This window comes from Suillus fuscotomentosus (genome assembly GCF_016647785.1).
Source record: "Suillus fuscotomentosus strain FC203 chromosome Unknown F5891scaffold_48, whole genome shotgun sequence".
In the NCBI taxonomy this organism is placed as follows: domain Eukaryota; kingdom Fungi; phylum Basidiomycota; class Agaricomycetes; order Boletales; family Suillaceae; genus Suillus; species Suillus fuscotomentosus.
The window spans coordinates 248,428-270,718 of NW_024539560.1; the positions used below are offsets into that span (position 1 = coordinate 248,428).

Genomic DNA, 22,291 nt, shown 5'->3' on the forward strand with positions numbered 1-22,291 from the left:
TATTCACACGCAGTGCCCAGTGTAAGGATCATGGGAATCAGGTGCCCTGCCATCCGAACAACTGGCTTGGGATCAGATTTTGGAGATGGCCAGCACAGTTAATTTTTCGGCGACTGCGGACAACAAATGCATAGTCAGTCAAGTCTAGCATTCAAAGACACTGGTACGGAGGCCATGAGGTGGGGATTTTCCCGGCGATGAGAGGAAATGTCAACGGTGAACGTTATTTTTAATTTGGCAGGAACAAGTGGGTATTGGGCGCCAACTCACTGATAACCTAGGGTCCGGCTGGACAGGGCTGGACCCCCGTGCAAATCGCGCCAAAAAAGATTTAATATCTTTGGCTCCTTCTTCAAGCTTCTCCCATCGTGGATACTTGATCTGTTGGGACCTGAGCCCCCATATCATAAAATGCCTTGTGGTATACAGCCCCTTCAACAACGTTTTCTTCTTCATCTCTCTGTATACTGATCGTTTGCTATGGTGGTGGACATTCACGATACGTTTGGTGAGTATCTTGTTCATATCTTTGTCCATAGGGGAGCAGTTGACCCTCTTTCAGGCGCAGGGTTCATCGGAGGTATGGTGACTGCCATGTGCGTCGAGAATCTGCCTCCTTCCGCCAGAACTTGACAGTGTGACTGGACAATAGCTTGTATGGTATCACGACTCTGCAGGTACGTCGTATTTCGTCTGGTGAAGGTAGTAACGCTCATTGATTATCAAGACATACTTGTATTATGTATATTATCCCAGTGACTCCAATAGTGTGAAAGTATTGGTATGTCGGGTCTAGTTTATGCTGTATTTTGACCTTTTACGAAAGTGTTATAGGTTGCATTCATCTGGTGATCTTCTTTGCGTTTGATGGCATGTGCTTTCCTGATCGCTTTGCAGGGTCTTAGACACTTTACACGTTTCCTTTAGTGAGTAGTTGTTTGGCATCTCAGTTGACATCTACTGAATTGATCCCCGTCCAAGTGTGTCATGCTCTGTATTACTACCTTGTGCGCATCGACAATTGAATCATCATGTTTACGATTTTAATTCAGTATAGGTAACGAGTTTTGGTGACCCGGATAATCTTGGAACTGGAGTTTGGTACGTACTTCCCGAAGACCGCAATGATCCAGTACTGAGTCGTGCATCCCAGGTCCCTTTTCGTGAGTGCTTAGCGTTGTGTAATTCGACGCCTGACATATGGGAATTGAAGATATCGCTCGCTCTAAATGCAAGTCTTTTTCATCTGAGAGTCTTCCTGAAGCTAACGTTGGAAGTAGCTTTGCATGGCTGTGCTTGTGCAAACGTGCGTGGCAGTTCCATCATTAGTTTGTAGATTTGTATCCTGAATGTCTTTGTCAGGTACTTTACTTTTCGAATATCCCACCGTAAGCGTTTCGTTTGGTTGATTTGCTTATCTTGAATCTTTCTGGGGTAGTAACCCGTTCCAATATCCGATGGTGGCTGACGTCCTTTATTGTAAGTTGAAGTTGAAGTTGAAGTTCTCGGGTTCATATACTGGTTTGGTACTGAATGCTGTCTCGTCATTTCAAGATGTTGTTCGTTATCGCACACTTTGGTGAGACTCCATATATAACTCATCTAAGCAGCTCATTGATCCGAGACTTAGCCTTTGGATTAGGTGAGCTTCTTTTTCATTTTGCTCACACGATGCGCTGAGCCAAAGTAGAGACAGTCATTCTCATGTGAGTACTCTCTTTAGTCTGTATCAAATGTAACGAATCCCCTCAGGTTCATCAAGAAGGAATTCAGCGCGCTTTCGCAAATCACTGTATGCTGAAAGACTAGTTTGACTGGGTGTCCTACTGACAGTTTTCAGCTCTATGCTGCTACGCCTTTCGCTGTCACTGCTGTTTTGTCCGACGTCTTCATTGCTGCTTCACTGTGCATTCTTCTCCATGGCAATCGCGGTTCTTATGTCGGGTAGGTCTAGATCCCGCATTGCTGACATCGCTGAGATTGATATTGTCCACTAGGACCAATGCACTTGTCAATACGTTGATGGTATACGCTATCAATCGTTGTCTACTGACTTCGTATGTCTCTTGTCTGATAGACATGGGTGATGTTATTCACCTCGCTTCTTATCTTCTAGAGCCGTGGCCGTGGCCGAAGTCATCGCAGTAAGTTCAGGCGAACGAGTTAGGCCAATACTTTTAAAGCTGATATTTGTTTGCCGCACAGTTTGCCATCAGCCCAGGTAGTCTGTGGTTTATCGCGATAGATTTCGTTATCGGAAAGCGTGAGTGCAGCTCTATCGGGTGATAACACGTGGAGTCCTCACCCTTTTGTCCTGTAGTATATGCCAATTCCCTTCTTGCATCCCTGAATAGCCGAAGTGCCTTACGAGGGCGCAACTACACTCACAATGACAGCACTAGTTTCCGTGTCAACACCATCAACCTAACTGGCCTACAGTCCTCAAGCGACAGCGCAGGCACGCAGAGTAAAATGACCACCAGCACTGTCTCCCCTCGTGCCCGTGTGAAATCAATTACAGGTGGAGATATCGACGAGGTGAGTTTTTACTCTGCTTCTTCGGTTTATCTGATCAATTAACGACGGAAATGAAGATAGCTACCTCGGGCGAAGTTTGATGTTTGTGTTTTGCTGTGCATGATTGTAATATGCTCCTTGCCTGCCGACCTAGCCCCGTGGGCTAGAATTCTAGAATGCTCCGTACTTCGCCATCATCATTGTTATTCACCCTTCATCTTCATGACATCAATCTAACTACTCTTGTCTACTCTTACTTGTATCCTTGTATCTTACTACCCTGCAAAGATAAGCATATTTTCATTAACGAGGTGAGATTAAACCAATGTCGAGAAACAATATCTAGTGTTGGATCCTCAATCATCCGTACCTATATAGTTTGCCTGGTTCCCGGTGCAAGAAATAGCAAAATCAGCTTTCTACTCAAAGTTTGATGCTACTCGCAAAGCTGAAAATGTACCTCCAAGAGGAAAAAAAAGTACATGCAGGATCTGTCAGGGAGCACCTCAAACGGCGTGACTACCCGAATACAACCAGCAAGGCCGACCAGTCGGCACAACCTTTTCGCATGACTCCAGAGGACAAGTTTACTTACTAGGGCCGCCCATGCCATGGTGGCAGTTGCTAATCCAAGCTCAAGTTGCTCAACTTCCAGTGAATTCCTAAGTTAATTTCTCTCGTCCTCAAAACTGGCTTGGGATCTTTCTACCAAGTGACTGCATCCGAAGCTTGGATTAAGTTGTATGAGCTGTTGAATTTAGATACCAAGGGTATTGATGACGCAGAATTTCCGCGGGCGGATGAAAGTTTGGATGAGAAAAACTCATGCGTTTAGGATGTGATTATGTAATGTTCGTAGTCAGCCAATTCACTGGCAAAATCGTTCATGGTTCGGGCCGCAGTCATGGGGACCATTCACTGACTTCTGCGAATTTTCAAACCGGAAGAACTCTGCGTGGAATTCCGAATGACTGTAGGATATCAAAACATCAACATTGCAGAGATACAGCCGCAGTGCATGGAGTAAATGGTACACCACATCAAATCGTGACTGTGCCACTACGTACTAGCAACAACTTGCAGTGGAACTATTTACAATATATGTCTCAAAATGTATAATTTTGATTGAATTGACATTCGTCTTCGTCTCGGTCTCGCAGTGAAGTATGAACAGCATCATCTCACTTCAAATATATACCTGGGTGAATAATGTTGAGAGTATACATAGCGACGACGACGAAACCCCCGTCGAACCAGTCTGTTGACAATCAATATTCTGTCGGCAACATGTGAAGATAGTGTCGCGACGTACTGAAGTAGGACTCATTCGCAATCACTACCCCGAACCACCCATCGGCGAGCTCGACTGTGCGGTACACGGATCTAAGGACGAAGTTAGCGCATTGTAACTATTGATAACGATATCTCCAGAACGCTGACCGAATGAAAATGCAGATGGTGCACAAGCTCATTCCAAAAATCATGCGATGCACATGTTTACTCATAGCGAGGTGGTCTTCCCCGAATTTCATAGTCTGGTGGCAGAAGGGTGTATTGTATATCCGACGCAAGAAAAACTCGGCCGCCAAACTGATGTAGACAAATATAGCAACTAAAGAGCGAAGGGAAGGGGTGTCAGTGAGAGAAGGATCACAGCGCCGCGCATCACGCACAAAGTTGAGCAGAAATCCCTCCTAACATAATGTTCCCGCCCTGTCTGATGCCATGTAGCAAATGCCACAAGGTACTAGAAGTGGCACGTACCAATGCGGGGTCTTTGTTCTCATTAACGGCTTGTGCGGATAATGCGCCTCCGACAGCTTGTACGATCAAGCATATAGCATCCTATATGAACCGGAGAATATGAAATGTTGGCATCACTTGTATGTGTGGTACTAACAAATGAGCAAAAAACCACGGTATCTGCGCCAAATCAGTAACTTATAACCGATATATCAAATTAACACCAACACATATTCGGGGTCAGACGGCTGAACTGGGATCCAAATTGATTGGTTATTTTGCCAAGGATAACAAAGTTAGCTGCAACCAGTGGAGTGGGTGCTAGGACCGTGCCGACGAGCCTGCAGCGAAAACACTCGAGTGTGTATATGAGCGATCCCTTGTCAATGAAGACTCACTGCATCTCAAAAGGCGTCAAAAGCTCAGGACTCTGGCTCGACCATAACCTGGCACTCCATCCAAATACTTCCAGGATGCCCGCAAAGGTCGCTGTGGGAATCATCCACCAGAGTTTATATTTGAGCGCCTGGACCATATGGATGGCTGAAGGCGTCAAGCTATGACACGACTATGCACCGTCAAGAGTAGAAATTCATACCAGTTGAAATACTATACAACACCACGAACTAGGGAAAAATGTGAAAGGAATGTAAGAGCTCCAGATGATATGACTCACAGAAACACAGATCCACTCTGTAGGGACATAATTGTACGGGCTCTCAATGTCCTGTGCTGTTGACCACACGCTTGTTCATACATGTCCCAGCACAACAATATTGCGGCACTTACGAATCGTATAGGGCACTGAGCTCATGACTGTCGTAGCAGAAAAAGTTGCTTGAAGTCAGTGGGTATCGAATAATTCAACAATGGAAGAAGCTTGAAGCAAACCCATTTATACTCAACATAGATAACCTCGGACCGTACAGGGTTTCGAATCAGTATTTTGGCTTGTTGATGACATTCATGGCTACCAGATCACTGATATATGATCAATGCGCATGATGCATCATTTTCAATAATCGCTGCCAAAGTTGTGTAGGGGCCCGCTACGCCGCACCTTCGTGATTACAGTACATAGGGATATACCATAACCTCCCAGGCACAAATTCGATGCCCGATGCAATGCAGCTTACTTAGGGCTGGCCCCTTACACGTCAATTGAGCAAAACAGGTGCTTTGTGTACAATCAGCACTTACGTGTGTGGAGTTCTGGAGTTCGATACAGCACATTTACGAATTTGACTGTGTGAATATGTGGTGCGGATAAATGTCAATGGCAACAAACAGACTCAGTCAATGCATACATGAGCTGGAGCGCGATTGAGTCGGACCTGAGGATTTTTTGGTCCCGTCGAAAGGAAGATTGTTCAAGCGTCGGAGGATGGGTCACACGGTGACGTCACAGGTGCGTCGCGGAGTTTAAACTATACGAGCGCGGGGATTCTAGTACAACTTGAATCATTCGCAATATTCATCATACACCATTCGCTCATGGCGCGTTTACGACGTCTCAAAAGTCGGCCATCGAGTACTAAGTACTGAAGTATAATCAGTTTGCAGTTAAGCAGCTTGAAGTCCTTGCTATTGCATAACTGGTTACAGCGGCAGAATACAATGACGACGAACTTGTCGACGCAAGTTGCTCTCGCAGCCCTTGCAGCAGACTATGGCATACACACAAAATGCGAAGTAAAAAATGGAACCACACACATTCGATACTCCCGAGTAAGTATTTTTGGTGGGGAATGTCTACAGGAATTCATCATCCATGACTGTCGGCGTTGGGCTTCGAGCGCTGAACCTTCGAGCTGCCTCGTTCACATTCTAATCTCAGCGCTCGCTACTATACGTCGGGGAAAAACGCTCGACCTCAATTAGAACACAATTTTATTTCTCTCACTATCACAATCTGTCAATCGCAAATTGCCTATAAAAATAAAATGAGCGAAATAAAGCGGAATTGTGCGAGGCTATGACGTCCGACATCATTGTCCTTAGCGAACTGACCTTCGCAAATTGATATCAGGAACTCCGATACTGTTGGAAGCTGTCCGACTTATCTGCGCGTTTCCCTCGATGTCAGTCGGTCGCTTGTAGGCTAGGCTATGCGTTATGCGCACGCTCTTACCCGTAGGTACCGAACCCTGGGGTAGAGGTGCTTCATTTTCAGTCGCTCCATTCGTGAATCACGACATTGTGAATGATGTGCGTCGCATTCTATCCTGCTGCGTAAGGCGTAAGCTGCAATTTCACGCGAGGCTCGTTCCCCACGTGCACGACGCCGCCGTGTAGACAGTGTACCCATCAATCTCGGATCATTTGATGGTACCATTGACGGCCCAACACCTCGTATGTGACATCACCAAAGAGAAAGATTCGGTAAGCTAGGAGCTCACAACTTGAAGTCCTCCATGTTCTTATTCGCGTACCCTTAACCAAAAAAAAAACTGGTTGTGCAGTGGGAGAATATATCCTGAGCATGGCTACACCCAGTTTTAGCCTTCGTTGACACTGTCACTATCGGAAAATTCGACGTCTTCGATTAGAGAATTTGAGTTCATGTACAAGTTATTTTGTGTGTTATCTACTCGCCCCGATTGTATTTTGATATTGCCGTGTGACGAGTGTGATTATCTTTTGAAATAAGTAGAATTGATCATTTGTGGCACAATGACGAGAACAATGATTCCTGCTCATGAGATCTGTAAGCGGCAGTCACCCCTTGCCAAGAAGTGGGAGATTCTCACCAAGAAACGGAGGATTGCGCTGGTAGAGAATACTGAAAGCCATCTAGAACGGCTGCTCCGCTAAAGTTTCAGAAATCTTGACAACCAGCTCATCACGAGTTCGCAGTTCAGCAGCGAAATAAGCCTTTACCCCTCCAACACCTCTGGATTTCACCACGCGGACGATATCATCATATGCGTTTGTGTTTCCAGCTCGTTGAACAGTGCACATGAAATCTTTCTTTTTGTTATATATTAGCAAGCCGCCCAGACCCATTGACGTCGCAGTCGGAGAGAACGGATCTACGGGTACTTGCACCTTGATGATCATAGACTTCTGATCAAAGGATATTCTGGTAAACGGAGCTTTTTTTTGCGGCTTGGACTTGGGACTCGAAAGGCCGAGAGCGTTGCGAGTGATATCAGCACGAGAAATTGTAGACGAGAAGTCGTTATAGCTTGGCTTCAGCGTGACCGTGGTTGATGTGGAGAATGGCTGGCATAACGGTTTATGGGTTTTCCAATGCATACCTGGCATAAATCGCGTCAGTAAAATACATAGACATGGCAATAGCTTACGCTGGCAGTCAGACGAGCAATATCGGACTGTGTGACACCGTGCACACTGCTTCAGGCCTTTCTCTTTTTTCTTGCAGTGCTCGCATTCCTTCTCTTCCCATAGTGCTTTCTCCCCTGATCGCTTCCTTTCCCACCGGCGAACCGCCGCCGTGACTTGGGGGCCAAATACAACACATAACGCACGGGGAGAATCACCATTTCCGTCCTTAATGTCCATATCAGCGTTGTGCTCCATTAATAAATCTAGGATCGGTATGTCTTGTCCCTGGAATGGGAAGAAGAGAGGAACTTCACCATAACGGTTTTGAACATTCGGGTTGGCTCCACCTTCGAGAAGTGCCCTGGCGAGTTCAAGATGTCCAAGGGGAGGAGTACATGCATGGTGGAGGGCTGTGTGGCCGGATATATCCGGCAAATCCGGTGGTGCACCACACTGAAGGAGATATTTGATAACGTCAAGATGCTTGAGAGAATTTGGAGCGGCTCCTCTGATTCGCTGTGCGCCGAGAACAGTAAATGAAAGAAAACCAATTTTGAAGGGCGTTTCAGCCCATGTTATATCTGGAGCAATGCCTCCACTGACTGCCTTGACTGGGGAATCAGTATTTCTGCCACGACATAGAGATAGAGACAAACAGCTTTGACGTCTTGAATTTGCCCAGTCATGCATGCTAGTGCGAATGGTGAAAGTTTATTAATATCCAGTTCGCCGAACTCTGCATGCTCGGCGTTAGTGTTGTTCTCAGATGGGCTGGAGAGCCTGTGACAGCTATAAGCCGTCAATCAAAACCCGAGGAACTCACGTGTCTGAAACATAGTCCTAAGTTTCTCGCTACCCATTTTAATGCTAATATAACCTGGCTGCTTGAGGATATCCTCCATTTCCGCTGTCACTTTGAGCCCGCCATGACCTGGCGTGTCATGGTTTATCAAATTATCATGGTGCTAGTGAGAACATAATTTAAGAATCTGCTAAGAGTATTCTCACCTCGTTCCATATCAACCAGCTGTGTCTCCGTTCAGTTGAAAGTAGTGCACAGAAGGTCGCCGACGCTTGGACGGAGTAGCTCACTGGCAAGCCGCTAATTCAAAACCAAATTGAGTGGACATTTACGTAAGTTTAACCAACCAAACTTGCTTTTGCAATTGCATCAGGTGCAATTACACATCATCACCATCACTACTTAGTATGATTCAGCCTATAGGCTCTGCCCTATATGAAATCTATGAAATCGAACAGCGAAAGTAAGTACTTAGGGTCGAGTGTCTGGTGTGTGGTTTTCTGATGGCGGCCCTGCACAGCCGGCGCGCGCACTGGCAGGCACAATTCTTAAGTGCTTCTTTTTCGTCCCCCTCATTCTCATGAACTCTGAGTCTGTCCCATGGCGAGGCTTTAGTATTTTCCACTATCACCGGTCGTCCTTACGACGTCAGTATGGCCTCCGAGTCTTACTCCACGGACACTCTATCTCACCCGCGACCCGGGACAACAAACATTCTTCGTTTCTCCGTCGCCACCAAGGGCACTTAGCTCGCACCTCTAAAATGGTTGTACGGCACTCGCATGCTATATCACATTCCCCATGGTCATGGAATACTGGTACGTACGCCGGCCGTGACCGCAGCAGCGTAGTCTAATCTCGAGTAGTCTATTGGCTTATCAATGTGTGTCAGCTTCGGGACCGAGTTTTGTAGGTCAAACAACCAATGGTCACTGGCTTTACTCAAGCTCTACGTCATACGCCTTAAAACATAGACCCGTGGAGGTCCCACCTCGGTGCGAATTTCTACAAATTCTGACGAACGGTTGGCGGATGCGGTACGCCTGGCAAAATGTGCGGCACCCTTTTATCATTTAATCCCGATAATGTTTTTGCCATCCCCGTTACATAACATGATTGCGATGGAAAGTTGTTGACTAATCACATTGGTTCGGATGCATTGCAGGGCCACGTGACTCACCAGGGAGATTTCTGCAACATTGTGGCGCCATATTGCCGCGGCAGTCAATAATTTTTGTATTCGGACAGCATCATTCCGGATGGTGTATTTCTCTCTTTCCGACATGTAAATGAAATTTGTAGAATCCTAGGATCAAGACCGAGATGCAACAAAACTTGTTGCCGTATCATCTTTCAGTCCAGCACCTAGCTGTGATGCACAAAATGGGTTCACCTGTTTTGTCCACCGTTTATTTTTGACATGATAGTAAGTACTTTCTCTTCAACCGAATTCATTACGCAAGATTATGCAACCTCTCTTTAGGCGTACCAATTGAGTTTGATGTCCCCTGGGCCCTGGGACATTCGATGATACTCGTGAGTCGCGACAGTCTAAGCGACAGTTTTCCAACTGTCAGGGTGACAGCCGATCGCCTGGATCCAATTGTATCGCCAGTCGTATCATGGTAAAGATACTTAGACGAAGTCTGAAAAGAAGATGAGTCGGTTGCATTCACCTATGACACATATAAATGCACCTATCACTGATCCCAGCCACATCTAGGGTTGCTGATGATGACTCGGACTGCTGTGAGACACCTGTCATCATTAGGATAAATTTGAATATGTATCTGCGCAGGCAAGCCGGCGCACAAGATTCTGTACTACCTTTGGCCTCCTCACTTATGCTTCGGGGGGCGGTCTTAGAGAGAATGATGAACCAAGCGGTAGCAGCGCTTAATTCGTTGTCTTTTTCCCGGCTCGAAACTGTTTTTTTGGAACGCTTAATTCTTCACAGTGAGCTTCGACATGTTCTCATGGCCCTTTTTCCAAGTGCTGGTTCCGGGCAAAGTGTCACTCGACCGGATGAATTATGTCACCTAGATTCCTATCCGCAGCCTTAGGCCAACTACCCATTCATCCTAAATATTCATACCGCAGTCACGATCACAGAAGTGAACTCAATTACTATGCCCCTGTTGCGAAAGTCTATTTCAAGTTTGCTGCGGAGCTTGAAGTATCCTATTGTGGCGCGCACGGCAAAATCAGCTGTTTTCTCGCAAGTAGTTTCTGGTCCCATAACGGTTTCGTCTTTGGCGCAGAAATAACCTACCAGTCACGAGGTAAAACCGGCGCACCCTGAATCGGGTTCCCACGTCAACTGTACCCTATGGTGATTATTAAGCTGCTCAACCTGTTCGCTTTTCATCACAATTCAGTTTGGTGTAACTTGTAGATGAGTCTCGGCGCACCTCAGCGCGGTAAATCTTTCTCAGATGAAGCCATGGATTTACACCAATTCAGCCATATCATCGCAGTGTCAGCTCCTCCAGAAATGCTACCGTTCCAAACATGGATTGATAGCAAGTCAGAAGCCACGTACGTCCTTCGACATAATTCAAGTCGTTATTCAGGGGTAAGCAGACCAGTTGGGGCTGCACTTGGCATCATTTAATGACAAAGTTGACAGACTATGAGGACATTCGCTAGGCGTGTTCTGCCGCGATGGTCCTAATTCTGGATGTTTGACGCAAGGACCAATCAACCAGGACGGTGGTTCAATGATATGATCGCGGCAGAAGATGTCAATCGCATGTCACTTTGTTGGAACGAACCCTTCGGCATGCTTATTCAATGGCAGCCTGATTCACCCGACTTTATTCGTGGGGAATCTACGTGGATGACTACTCAAATTGCAACCCACTCTCATGTAGGACTCGGATGCCGTGCTTGTGTGTGGCAACATGATACTCAACTTAGCTACGTCTAATGACCTTCTCTAGAACATAGTCCATGCGCTGAGTCGTTCGAATTGACTAGGAAGGCAAATAATATCACACGAGCTTTGCCGACCACTTGATTTTGGTATGTGAGAAGGTTCGCCGATCTATCTTCTCTACCTATTTGGACGATCGGCTGATCGGTGCAGGGGGTGTTTTTATAACAGGAAGAACTTTGGCGCGCGAAACGCTTTGGAGCGGGTACCTGATTGTGGGTCATCGAAACAAGGTTTGTTCGTCTCATGTCAGGACTTTGTTATCCACGTTGTTCGAGATCTCCGTTCCCGCTTAGTGTCCATGGCAAGCTTGCCTGAGACTATAAAACCCTCTCGTTTGAATGGTGGTTTGATCACTATCTCAGATCATACTTAAAATGGCACACTATTCCAATCCACCTGTTATCCACAACGGACCTCCGACACATCCTGCTTTACGTGAGTCATCATCTCCTCCCTAGTGGCTCCGTCTTACGAGTTACAAAGATGTCCGGGATGCCAAAGATGCGCACGTCGTCCTCGAGGCCGTGCGCCTCAATATGTTACCGTTGATCAAGCGGCGACTTACTGCTTCAGAAAGAGATCAGTTATCCTCCGGGAACGTCTTCGTCTGGGAGGAGGCTGAGAATGATGGAGGACTCCTACGCTGGACAGACGGACGTAGATGGTATTCAACATTGCCTTCTATGTAGATGTCGTCATGACGTGTGTCTCCTAGGTCGCAAAGTCGGATGCGTGGTGACTACTTATTCTACGAGGAGAAGATGGAGACAACTCAGGAAGAGAAAGATGCTAAAGCTGCTTTAAGGTTTGCCATTTGAATCAGTATATTCCTTAGTGTACTCACTGCATCGTAGAGCGCTTCGTACTGCGGATCCACTCGCTGTGGCTCCTCCAACGAACAGACGAAAAGATCGTCCCAATCGTCCAAACGGTCTGACGAAACAAACTTACTCCGCATTAGTCTACCTTCCAGGCTCAAGTCTACCGCGTAAATGGCATGTCGTCGCATACTTCACAGTAAGCTTAGTCTTCACGATTCAAGGAGAACTCTTGTTCATTATCGCAACAGGGGGATGACTATGCTCAACTTCCTGTCATTGAGAGTTACGATTACCTTCGAAATTTGAAAGTTCCGGGTGGCGTCTTTGTGTCCAGCAAAGCCAACGGATCTCGCACCGATCGCTTCTCTTATACAAGTGATGGAATGGAGCCATACAATTCGGCAGGTCATTTACATGGCCACACAAGTCAGCATTCTATGCTGCAAGGAATTCCCCGATCCCCAATGTCTTCCTCCTCCTCGTCATCATCAATGCCTTTATCTCCTACCAAGCATCATTCAAGACCTCTGCCATCACCAGGCACTGCCATAGGGCCTGGGCGTGCAGAGACGTCCCTGCCCAGCATTTCGATTCTAACTGGTCTACGTAATACTCCAGAATTTCGACAACCTCATCCCTCACAATCTGCACAACTCGGACATCCCTCCACAACGACTTACACCCCCTTATCCGCGGAAGACAGACGAGTACTCAATAGGTTCAAAGTCGTATTATAGTCCCCCCCCCTTTTTCGTCCCGAACAGTTTTTTTTGCCCAAGACATTATAGATATCCTGCATTCATTTTTGTTCCTTGGTAACCGCCAGTATTTTCTATCTTATCTCTTGTTGTATCCATACTCTTCCCGACCGTACCAATCGCCGGCGTGACAAGGCATTGTAAAGAACACATCAGCGGCGCTCGGTCGTCGGATAAGTCCCAAAAACCAGAACAAAGGTAATGGGTATTTCATTTCCGTGGGTCTCCACGCATCGCCCACACTCAAAAGTAAGCAGGGTAGAAAGGAAAAGGGATTCTGTTCACGAGCTTTTACGTTGGCAATTACGTGGTCCAGCTCCGGTATACCAGAGTCACATCTTTCACATGATTATTCACCAGTCTACAACCGTGTCACTCGCACGCTGAAGCGAGCGCTAGAGCTAATAGCGCTGGCCCTCACACTCGCTTAAATGTTTAACATACTCGGACATCTCCAGCGCCGTGGCGTTCTATCCTGTTCTATTGAGTCTCTTCACTTTTTGCGCTCGGTCTAAATCTGTACGAGTCATTTGTGCCAGCTTCGAGCATGTGGCGACAATGCCAGTGACGATAGTGCGCTTCTTGTGATCATTACCACATCTTCATTTCCATCTGTCTTTGTGGGTGCAAATGCCGTGCGCAGTCGTCAGATCCACTCTTTGCCCTTGTACTCGATTCATGACGTGGACGATTCATTGTACACACGACTAGTATGCTGCGCTACAGCCTACCATGCTGGAGATGAGCCGATGTCTGGGCAACGACGGTCACAAGTAGCCGATGTAGCTTATGGGAACTTCATGGAGCAGGACCCGGACTGATCCTGGGATGTTCCAACTTGGTACTTTTACTATGAATGAGTAATATCTGACGAGTCCGCAGCGAGAAACAGGATGCTATGTATATGAAAATTTCCTCGTCTCTATGTCATCACTGCGGATTCGTATGAATTTCGATTACATAATATCCAGGCTTCAGTCGGGACATCAATGTCGCGGTCAACTCTAAAGTTAAGGCCTCGCGGCGAGTTTCCTCTATCCCTCAGAATAATATCCACATGTCGCTTCTTTCGAACACTGCCAAGTTCACTGCTCTAAAAGATCGTCCTAAACATCTGTGGCGGGTTGTCCCATGTTTACTTGTCAGTGTGTGAATCGCCCGACCAGGATCGGGGCCCTGAAGTTCATCCTCTGTGTTCGTGAATTCTGCTTTCAGTGAGTAACTATTCTCTTATCATCATGTCTTCGTGGATCTTCGAATGGCCTTATGACATGCGGATGTTTTGAATGAATGCCTGCGATAGTTATTAATATTAATAATGGCCGGGTCATGAAGAGGTCATTTGTGCCCTTTTCATTCGACGACTTTCTAGTAGCCTCGGCCTGACGCCAGCTGAGTTCCTTCCGCGGACTGTTTTTCATTTGTACTTTCACCTGCGTAGAAGAGGAAATGCTCAATTGGCCAACCTTTTGTGCGGACAGATATGATCAGGCACACTGGTTTCAATCACTTATATGTTTCTCGCCGACCATCGTTGTGACTCATGCCTAAACTAATTGGCCACAGCCAATCAGACTGCTCGTTGTACCGGTTGTCTTGGAGAGCTTCAGCTTGCAGATAAGGCTCGCGATTAGCTAACTGGCAGAGAATGATATCATATTCATATTACGATGCTATAGGATGAATCTCATCAGGCCTGCTAGATATTACAACACTTGGCGTGTACGACGAGATACTGAATCAGGTTGGGAAACAATAGCGACTCCGCGGTAGCTTACACTTCGCCATGCATCATCCGTTTGCCCTCTTCCACTTTATCCTCCTTACCAGTCATCTTCCCAGCGATGACTCTGGCCTCACCTCGGAGTTTATCCAGGAAACTCACCCGATGTTCCTTAGAGCTGTCTGCAACGCTCGCTGGAGGCGCAGATGCCGGTGACATAGGAGAGTCAGGCTGAGCTTTCGCCTGGCTCGTGCGTTCACCAACTTGAATGGGCGGCGGATGCAACTTTGCCGGGTGGTAATCGGAATCGTAACCTCCCGTGCGTGCTCCAGCATTATCAGTGTGTTTGATACCCTCATCGCTACCCCTATCACCAGTCGCCTTGCCTACATCACCCGTCCTATTCTCGACGCCTTGATTCTTTGTCAGCTCTTTATCCCCAGGCTCCTGGGGCACGGTTGCTCCCTGACCGCGTGTCGGAACTTCCTTGTTATCGCGAGCTTTTTCCTCGACGCCCACTTAAACCGTAATTAGCTTATAGAACAAGTGTCAATCGATATGCACATACCTTCCTTCGCTAACTCACCAGCGCCTCCTGCACTTCCCACAACGGCAGTTTTGGCTGGCTGACTGTCTGTTGTCTTGCTTGGCGGCTGATCACGTATTTGAGCCGCTCCTATGGCAGTTCCGCTAACACCAGCTGTCTCAGTCTCGTGTGAACGTTTCTCTTCCAGCACTTCGTGCCTCGGAGTATCAACAGGCATAGACTTCGGATCAGAAAGCTTTGCGGGATACTGATCCGTTTGCTGAGTAGGTGATTTGTCCAGTTGCTGAGGTTCCATCTGCGTCCCATACTGGCTGGACTGAGCCCGAGAGGACAGCTCCTTCGAAAGAATAGAAGGCTACAATGAGGACAATCGTCGTCAGATTCCAAGCAACAACCAGGAGGGAATATGTATAATAGCCAAACGAGCAAGTCTGAGGTTAGCAACAAAGCGTGGCACTCAAAGAAATCCCGGAGTAGAATATGATAGATAAACATGGCATAGCCAACCGTCCCCGCATCAAGTGCAAGTGCCCAAAAGAGGTTGGAGTCTGAAACATCAACATTTGAAGGGACAATCCGAAAAGCAGGAGGGGGAATTGAAAATGAATGACTTGACTGAATGACACGACCGTAGAATGACAGGAAATGACTCGGTGCGGTCATGATCAAACCTGTCAATAGCTCCGCGACATCAACGTGCTCCCTCGAAACCCAAAACGAGCACGTCGAGATACGCCAACTGCCAAAAGGCAGTGCGACAGAAAGAATGAGGAATGAATGTAGAACAGAAGTAAAACAAACTAGCCCAATTCCTCATCCGCGGAAAATGCACATCATTACAATCTCCCGGGCAGAGTCAGCGTTTCTGTGTACCATGGCTTGCGCTAACCCGCCCAAAAGTAAACATCGCGAAGAGAAGGAAGAGACATCAAGGTGGAAACATGGTGGTACTTACTTCTGGCTTTGCAGCAACCGCAGCAGCACCGGAAGGATAGGCGGCACTCTTGGCCTGGTCATCACCTTGTGTTGGAAACTCGTCCTTTACCAATTTTGCCGATCTGTGAGCATCTTTCTCTGCCCGTTCATCGGGTAGTAAGGCGACGCTTGATTCTGAGATAGTTCCTGGCAGGGAACCAACACCGCCAACGTGTTCATGAGGCTGGGCGCCCTTTAACTCTGAACTCGGAAGAGAAGTAGATAGATGTTGGTCCAACTCAGACTGAATCCCTTTAGGCTGAGAATCTTCCTCATTCGCTGCTAAAAGTCCGTCAGGACAACTCGAGCACAAGATAGGGGCCACACGCACACCAGTAGGAAGCCACTGTTTTCTTGACGCCCTGAGGGATGGGAATGTATGCAGCTGCTGTCTTACTAGCATAGTCGACGGTGCGCCCCACAGGTTCCGGCATGTACTGCTTCGCGGTTTGAACAACTGAGGCGCCAGCCGCAGGGCCTTCAGACCCATCGCCGCGGGATTGCTCTTGCTCGAGTTCCCTGGGATAGGAGCCTGGAAATTCGTGACCTGGCGTGCTCAAGTTCGTCGTGGTTGTAACTGGGCGTTGTTCAGGCTTGGGCGTCGTCCTCATAGCGGGATCAGGGGTAACAACGTCAGACTGGAATATGGACTCAGTTTTACTTGCCCACTCGGCAGGAGGCGTGCCAGATGGTACAGGTGTGATTTTCGGTGGTAAGTCGCTCGTCATTCTTGATGTTGACGAGTGAGTCAGAGCGGAGACGAGCTTTTATACTGGCAGCCAAGAGTGACGTCACACTGCGGGGACCAATAACCAAACTTTGCCTAAACTGGAGCGGCTCTCCAACGTTCATGATATCACTCCTTGCTTGACTACTAAAGACCACATCGCTCAATGTTAAAATACATACAAAATTGTGAGTAGTGAGTTAACAAAGTGTAGGCTGCACGCCAAATCAAACGCACGTAAAGACATCCCTATGCTCTATGTGGTCTGTAAGGATTCTAGTTTCGCCTGTGTTTCAGCCATTTCCTCCTCCCAGGCTTTCCAGGCCCGCGGTTCCTTTTCCCAATGTTCATGACATTCATGGCATCGTATGTAGTAAGCTGTGCTCGTAGCGCCATACCCCAACAACACACTAGAGAATTAGAGATACATTAGGTGAAACCCATCAGTCGAACATCATCATGCACTTACAACTCAGGCAGCACTTCGCCGACAGCATCGATCTCCCCTCCAGGCATACAGTCTTCGCAGAACGCTTGTGGGCATGTTTGGCACCTACACAATCTTAGATTGGGTCCTTGTTGAGGATATTTACGCACCTGAATAGCATTCCTCCTGCTTCAGCGGTGGAGCGATTGCAAGCTGAGCAGCTGTGTTGGGGACAACGGATCATAGGTAGCCTGCGGAGTTGCGCTTTGGTGATACCATGGCATTTGGGGTGAAATACTGGTGATCTGGTGTCAAGAGCAAGCCAAACCACATGCTCGTTCGGTCTTACCTCGGGGACACGAGGTACAGAGGATGACGTCGCCGCCATCTCGACAATAAATGCACCAATCCTCTGTTTCGTGCTTTGCTTTCGACTTCTTTTTCGAGGCTGGAGTTACTTCCTCTGGCTGATAAAGGCACGAGTCAGTACATCTTCCTTCCGCAGATAACACCACACGAACCGCGCTCTGGCCCATATGATCGGCGATGACTGTGATACCATCTACCACAACCGTCCTGTCTATGCGCGCCCGTTTCTGCAGTTCATGCCACTCCTGCGCAATCTGATGATTGTTTTGATTGCGTTTAATGACCTTGCCCTCGAAGAGTCTGCTCTGAACCTGAGCGATGCCACTAAGAAGTTTTCGCTCCTCTTCCTCTGCATCGAGCAACGTTTTCTCATCAACCTCTTCGGCAGTATCATGTGAAGACACCACCTCTTTCTTTAGCTTGGCATCCCTTACTCCTTCCCGCTCTCGTGAGTCGTCGAGAATCTCTTGGATTGGCGCTTTGAGAAATGTGCCTAAGTCCATACCTACATCCGATCGGGACAAGGCGCTACTACCCTTGCGCAAAATGTCCAGGAGCTCTGTAGTCTTCAATTGGGTATTATCCTCGTTGGGAGAAGATGACGACGTTGAGGAAGACATGACTTTTAATGATAGGAACATCTTGCGACGAATGCGGTCAAGCATCTGATCTTCGACGCTTCCGCGACAGATAAGGCGATACACCTCCAGGAACAAGGTTTGTAGGGCGAGTTGTGACATAGATCGGACACACCTTGACGGTTTTCGTCTGACCAATGCGATGGGCCCGAGCAATAGCTTGTAAATCGTTCTGTGAATATTTAACGGACATCATGCAGACCTGCCACAGAACGCTCACCTGAGGATTCCAATCGCAGTCGCACATGATGACAGTTGATGCTTTTGTAAGATTTATACCTACCAAAGTGTAAAATCAGACCTTTGTGAGCAAAACTTCACGTACCAAGTCCGCCCGCTTTTGTTGAAACAAGGAAGACTTGATATGCTAAACGTTTTTCAGCACAAAAAATATCATGATTTAAACCAAGACCTTACGAGATTTTTCTTGTTGAAACTATAGACAGCAGACATCAGCGAGCAGCTAGCAAGGCAAGAAAATCGTCCCACCAGTTTGATATCAAGATTCCGCCGAGGGCGGGTTGTTCCACCATCCAGCCGAGCGTATGGTATTGACCGCAATTCCATGTAATCTTCCAGGAGATCAAGCATGCTAATACCCTTGCATCAAAGCATAATCAGCGAGAAGTGCAATTGCCATTTACCTTGTCCATTGCTACGATTACTCGTCAGTCTCGGACTGGCGCAGGTATTTTTGTTTCAAAAAACTTACAGAAAATATCAAGACACGTTCTCCTTTGGGCAGGATATCGGCAAGAACCTTGTCAATGACAATGAGTTTTGAGGAGGAGGCAACGACGTGTTCGCCAATAATATACGGCGAAGGTGATGCGTCTTTCAGCAGATATGGACTGTTATCTGATCTAAGCAGCATTCACAAAGAGACCAAAATATAACATACTGATCACAGACTTTACGCAGCTGCATCAACAGATTCATGAGCTTCCGCCATCCTTGGCGTTGTAAGCACGTGATAACGATGTGCAAGTACAGTTTGAACTCACTGTTTGTCTCTCCAGAGACATTCCGATTTATCGCTGACGCGATGTGTGAAAAGACTTCCTTGCGTCCCTCATTCAGCAGACCATCCTCCTCTGTAAATATCTCTCTTAGATCCATTGTATCCATTTGTGTCAACAATCTATAAGTCCAGAACCTCTGGGCCTCCGTCATGGGTATGAATAAACTAACTTCTTCGCGTGGCGGTACGGCTATATCGACGTTCGCCTTGGTGCGGCGCATCATAATGACAAGCAAGAGCTCCTGCGCAGCCTTTAGGAATGGTATCGAGTACGACCCACGGGAGAGGTCAAAGGAATCGTGAAATAATCGCTGTGAAGGAGGAGTGAATATGGTTGGGTATAGCCAACTCAAGAGGCCCCATAACTCGACCAAATTGTTTTGCACAGGCGTGCCCGTAAGAACTAGCAGGACACATTGGTGAGATGTCAAAATGCAATGCAAAATGAAACGCCTTGCCTAGTCGGTACAGGGAACCTATGCCCCGGATTTTGCTGAAAAGGTTGGTATCAGAATTCTTGATCCTATGTCCCTCGTCAAGAACACAATAGAACCATCGTCGGCTCTTGAACCAACTGTCCTCACAAACATACGCCTCATAAGTTGTGATGCATAAATCGAATTTCATTTCGTCGTTCCTGACCCTGTTCTTGAGTCGATCTCTCTCTGACTGACTGCCGTGGAAGCGAAATACGCGCAATGAGGGTACCCAACGGGCAGCTTCCTAAATATATGGCCAACATGAGACATGGTTGAAGTTAGAACTACAAATCTTACATTTTGCCAGGAGGACAAAACAGAAAGAGGGCAGATGATAAGATGGGGATCATGACGGCCTTCACAGATCCTCAGCATTTATCAAAACAGAATGACTACAGGTGTCATACCCGGTTCGTTCTCTTGAATATGTGCAAAGAGGGATAGTGTCTGGTACGGTGTCAGAAAAAGAATACGGACCCGAAGGGAAGAAGTACCTGTAGTGTTTTTCCAAGACCCATTTCTAAGCAAATCGTCACGATGGATAAAATGAAACAGAAGAACGAAAGATTTACCATCACCCAATATACAGTTCATCCCTACACGCGATCTTAGTGCCTAGGATGCATCATCGAGCAAAAAAAAAATACCGTTCTTATACATATATGTAAGGAATGCAAGACCTTGAAGCTGCAGACGAGTATTCAGGCAAACGCTGTGAGGAAAAAATGCACTATACGTACTTGATAATCTTTCATTTCACCGCCCTCTACCAACAAAGGCTGTGTCATGAGGACGCGGAGTGGGACATAAGCCGTGTCTCCTCCTGTTTCCTTCATTTCCTTGCGCAAGGTGTCGAAGAATGAAGTCGAGGGCAATAGTGGTTGAAACAGGTCATGATGGCGGTACAGCCACCTTCTGCGGGCAGATTCGAGTTGTACCCTTCTTGCATTTATGACTATAGTATTCTAGAAGATCGATTATAATAGTGTCGTCAGCACCGGCCCCACAAGACAGCGATGAACCTTACCGCTTTCTTATCTTGTATCTTCTGCCTTTTCTGAGAGTTCGCGCCATTGTCTATGGCAGAAAATGATGTTGTTCTGACGCGCTTTCCCTGCCATTTGAATATTTTCTCCGCTTCGTAAATCATTCCGGGGAGGAGAGACACGTAACCTGATAGTGAGTTTCTCCTCTTCGACTGGGGGTGACCCGTCACCAATTAGAGTCGTACTTGACCTGGAACTGGCGATAATATCCAGCTCGTCGGGTTCTGCATCAAGCAAATTGACTGGCCCAAAGGAGTGAGACATGGCCAACTATCGGCAGACTGCAGAATGTCCGACAGAGCTTCTCGAGAGGTTGTGAATGGCTGAGACCTACTCAGTGTTGCCACTGCAACTTTGAACAAACGCGGTTCCAATTATTGGATTTAGGGCCGGTCATTACGCGCTTCTTGTGGCAATGGACTCGTTCGTCTTCCTCAAACAACCAACATGCATGCAAATGAATATTTGAGATAACAACAACCAGCTCGTATGGTATTATTCATTTGCTCGACTTGAGTCTCATCGGTGTGCTACAAAATGTCGTAAGTACTCAGTTTCATAAGAATATCATTCGCGTGTCTGAGAATAATAATATGTCGCTTCAGCTCACGCGTTCACAAGTCATCGTATGTCTATTTCAGCACGCCGCAACTTACCAATCGAAGACGTCCAGACTCTAGACTCGAAACCCCACGTTAGAGATTTCCCAATGCCAACCACGTTACCATCAACGACAAGAACTTGGACATCCGACCAGGAAGTGCCACTGTCACCGAACGTCAGCAGCAGTTGGATGCAGCGTTGTACGAAATCACAGACCTGGAAACCATCATGGATAGTGTAAAAATCTTCACCTGCAGCTCGTCGACAAGGAGAAAAGTACCCGGCCTACGAATTTTCACAAGGGGCTTGTATTGACTTTGGCGCTTTCCAACCGAAGTCATGGCTCTGATTCATCAGTGTCTCCCATAATAGCCTATCGTCTCCGGGAACGTGATCATTCGTGGCCATGCCCAGTTCATGGTGTAGACTGCGTTTGAGAGAGTGCAGAGACTGGGAGCGGGTAGCCTTCTGTTATAACCCATGGCTCAACTTGAAGCGATCGCGAGGATTTCCACTCTTTCTAGAATTCGTGTGCTATTGGCTCACGGGCGACGAAACCAAACTACGAAACATCATTCAGCCCATTCAGCCCTATATTGGTCAAATATCGTCTCTGTATCAAGGTCTACTATGGAGTCAATCCCGAATGTCTGTTGAAAAATATTCCAGCACTTCAGGTGCCCATAATCAGGACATATCACAACTGTGTGTCAATTACGTTCCGTGACACTGTGAAGTCTCGAATCAGTGGGGCTGGACCTCTCCCTTACGCGACTCAGCCCCATATTCATACAATTTACCAACATCGAGACCATCTCCTCCAACCTCTCCTCGTTTATTTTTTGTCTAGGATCTGGGCTTCCTTGCGC

At 47.1% G+C, this 22,291-nt stretch overlaps 7 protein-coding genes across 7 annotated transcripts; 2 read left to right on the forward strand and 5 right to left on the reverse strand.

Moving 5' to 3' along the window:
* Positions 1-54: 54 nt before the first annotated feature.
* Positions 55-2,824, forward strand: F5891DRAFT_1049958 (uncharacterized protein). Its single transcript, XM_041362429.1, has 24 exons — positions 55-179; positions 242-508; positions 563-596; positions 653-677; positions 728-781; positions 835-848; positions 898-926; positions 982-1,007; positions 1,058-1,101; positions 1,154-1,163; positions 1,214-1,231; positions 1,281-1,306; positions 1,363-1,388; positions 1,439-1,479; positions 1,555-1,579; positions 1,631-1,642; positions 1,691-1,706; positions 1,753-1,792; positions 1,841-1,944; positions 1,998-2,057; positions 2,117-2,144; positions 2,206-2,263; positions 2,321-2,538; positions 2,595-2,824. The coding sequence occupies exons 2-24, from the start codon at positions 481-483 to the stop codon at positions 2,616-2,618; spliced, it is 960 nt and encodes a 319-aa protein (XP_041222814.1). The 5' UTR covers positions 55-179; positions 242-480; the 3' UTR covers positions 2,619-2,824.
* Positions 2,825-3,425: 601 nt separating this feature from the next.
* F5891DRAFT_541295 (RTA1 like protein-domain-containing protein) lies at positions 3,426-5,233 on the reverse strand. The gene is made up of 11 exons (XM_041372183.1): positions 5,050-5,233; positions 4,937-4,992; positions 4,859-4,886; positions 4,659-4,803; positions 4,489-4,601; positions 4,418-4,440; positions 4,282-4,362; positions 4,191-4,230; positions 3,958-4,129; positions 3,830-3,900; positions 3,426-3,775 (listed from the first exon to the last, which is right to left on the reverse strand). Exons 1-11 carry the CDS (start codon positions 5,072-5,074, stop codon positions 3,699-3,701), a joined length of 831 nt encoding a protein of 276 aa, XP_041222815.1. The 5' UTR covers positions 5,075-5,233; the 3' UTR covers positions 3,426-3,698.
* Positions 5,234-6,788: 1,555 nt separating this feature from the next.
* F5891DRAFT_1049977 (ankyrin repeat-containing domain protein) lies at positions 6,789-8,649 on the reverse strand. Its single transcript, XM_041362430.1, has 6 exons — positions 8,557-8,649; positions 8,372-8,479; positions 8,205-8,284; positions 7,569-8,154; positions 7,011-7,520; positions 6,789-6,952 (listed from the first exon to the last, which is right to left on the reverse strand). The coding sequence occupies exons 1-5, from the start codon at positions 8,564-8,566 to the stop codon at positions 7,054-7,056; spliced, it is 1,251 nt and encodes a 416-aa protein (XP_041222816.1). The 5' UTR covers positions 8,567-8,649; the 3' UTR covers positions 6,789-6,952; positions 7,011-7,053.
* A 3,013-nt stretch (positions 8,650-11,662) lies between these two features.
* Positions 11,663-12,846, forward strand: F5891DRAFT_1192185 (Gti1/Pac2 family-domain-containing protein; the record flags this gene model as incomplete). Its single annotated transcript, XM_041367567.1, has 5 exons — positions 11,663-11,723; positions 11,772-11,952; positions 12,004-12,093; positions 12,143-12,305; positions 12,358-12,846. The coding sequence occupies 5 exons, from the start codon at positions 11,663-11,665 to the stop codon at positions 12,844-12,846; spliced, it is 984 nt and encodes a 327-aa protein (XP_041222817.1).
* A 1,505-nt stretch (positions 12,847-14,351) lies between these two features.
* On the reverse strand, positions 14,352-15,501 carry F5891DRAFT_541593 (uncharacterized protein). Its single transcript, XM_041372184.1, has 2 exons — positions 15,159-15,501; positions 14,352-15,108 (listed from the first exon to the last, which is right to left on the reverse strand). Exons 1-2 carry the CDS (start codon positions 15,430-15,432, stop codon positions 14,642-14,644), a joined length of 741 nt encoding a protein of 246 aa, XP_041222818.1. The 5' UTR covers positions 15,433-15,501; the 3' UTR covers positions 14,352-14,641.
* A 564-nt stretch (positions 15,502-16,065) lies between these two features.
* On the reverse strand, positions 16,066-16,723 carry F5891DRAFT_957410 (uncharacterized protein; the record flags this gene model as incomplete). Its single annotated transcript, XM_041375485.1, has 2 exons — positions 16,066-16,364; positions 16,444-16,723. 2 exons carry the CDS (start codon positions 16,721-16,723, stop codon positions 16,066-16,068), a joined length of 579 nt encoding a protein of 192 aa, XP_041222819.1.
* A 241-nt stretch (positions 16,724-16,964) lies between these two features.
* Positions 16,965-21,153, reverse strand: F5891DRAFT_1113308 (P-loop containing nucleoside triphosphate hydrolase protein). The gene is made up of 22 exons (XM_041363750.1): positions 20,801-21,153; positions 20,514-20,738; positions 20,421-20,460; positions 20,346-20,369; positions 20,268-20,293; positions 20,181-20,220; positions 20,071-20,129; positions 19,753-20,017; positions 19,278-19,697; positions 19,175-19,226; positions 18,986-19,124; positions 18,918-18,928; positions 18,763-18,865; positions 18,691-18,709; positions 18,599-18,640; positions 18,494-18,552; positions 18,389-18,445; positions 17,788-18,339; positions 17,616-17,733; positions 17,437-17,563; positions 17,309-17,392; positions 16,965-17,249 (listed from the first exon to the last, which is right to left on the reverse strand). Exons 1-22 carry the CDS (start codon positions 20,921-20,923, stop codon positions 17,096-17,098), a joined length of 2,739 nt encoding a protein of 912 aa, XP_041222820.1. The 5' UTR covers positions 20,924-21,153; the 3' UTR covers positions 16,965-17,095.
* Positions 21,154-22,291: the final 1,138 nt, after the last annotated feature.

Coding starts and splice junctions, on each gene's coding strand:
- F5891DRAFT_1113308 (XM_041363750.1), bottom strand. CDS start 20,923: ATGATTTACGAAGCGGAGAAAATATTCAAATGGCAGGGAAAGCGCGTC. Junction 20,130..20,180: donor TATTCAAGAGAACGAACCGG/GTATGACACCTG, acceptor GGATCTGTGAAG/GCCGTCATGATCCCCATCTT. Junction 18,446..18,493: donor ACTGCGATTGGAATCCTCAG/GTGAGCGTTCTG, acceptor AAATATTCACAG/AACGATTTACAAGCTATTGC.
- F5891DRAFT_1049977 (XM_041362430.1), bottom strand. Junction 8,285..8,371: donor TAGGACTATGTTTCAGACAC/GTGAGTTCCTCG, acceptor CCGAGCATGCAG/AGTTCGGCGAACTGGATATT. Junction 8,155..8,204: donor AAATTCAAGACGTCAAAGCT/GTTTGTCTCTAT, acceptor TCCCCAGTCAAG/GCAGTCAGTGGAGGCATTGC.
- F5891DRAFT_541593 (XM_041372184.1), bottom strand. CDS start 15,432: ATGGAACCTCAGCAACTGGACAAATCACCTACTCAGCAAACGGATCAG. Junction 15,109..15,158: donor TGGTGAGTTAGCGAAGGAAG/GTATGTGCATAT, acceptor TTACGGTTTAAG/TGGGCGTCGAGGAAAAAGCT.
- F5891DRAFT_1049958 (XM_041362429.1), top strand. CDS start 481: ATGGTGGTGGACATTCACGATACGTTTG. Junction 678..727: donor ATGGTATCACGACTCTGCAG/GTACGTCGTATT, acceptor TTGATTATCAAG/ACATACTTGTATTATGTATA. Junction 1,008..1,057: donor ATGCTCTGTATTACTACCTT/GTGCGCATCGAC, acceptor AATTCAGTATAG/GTAACGAGTTTTGGTGACCC.
- F5891DRAFT_541295 (XM_041372183.1), bottom strand. CDS start 5,074: ATGAGCTCAGTGCCCTATACGATTC. Junction 4,993..5,049: donor CTCAGTGCCCTATACGATTC/GTAAGTGCCGCA, acceptor TGTGGTCAACAG/CACAGGACATTGAGAGCCCG. Junction 4,602..4,658: donor TTGACGCCTTTTGAGATGCA/GTGAGTCTTCAT, acceptor TTTTCGCTGCAG/GCTCGTCGGCACGGTCCTAG.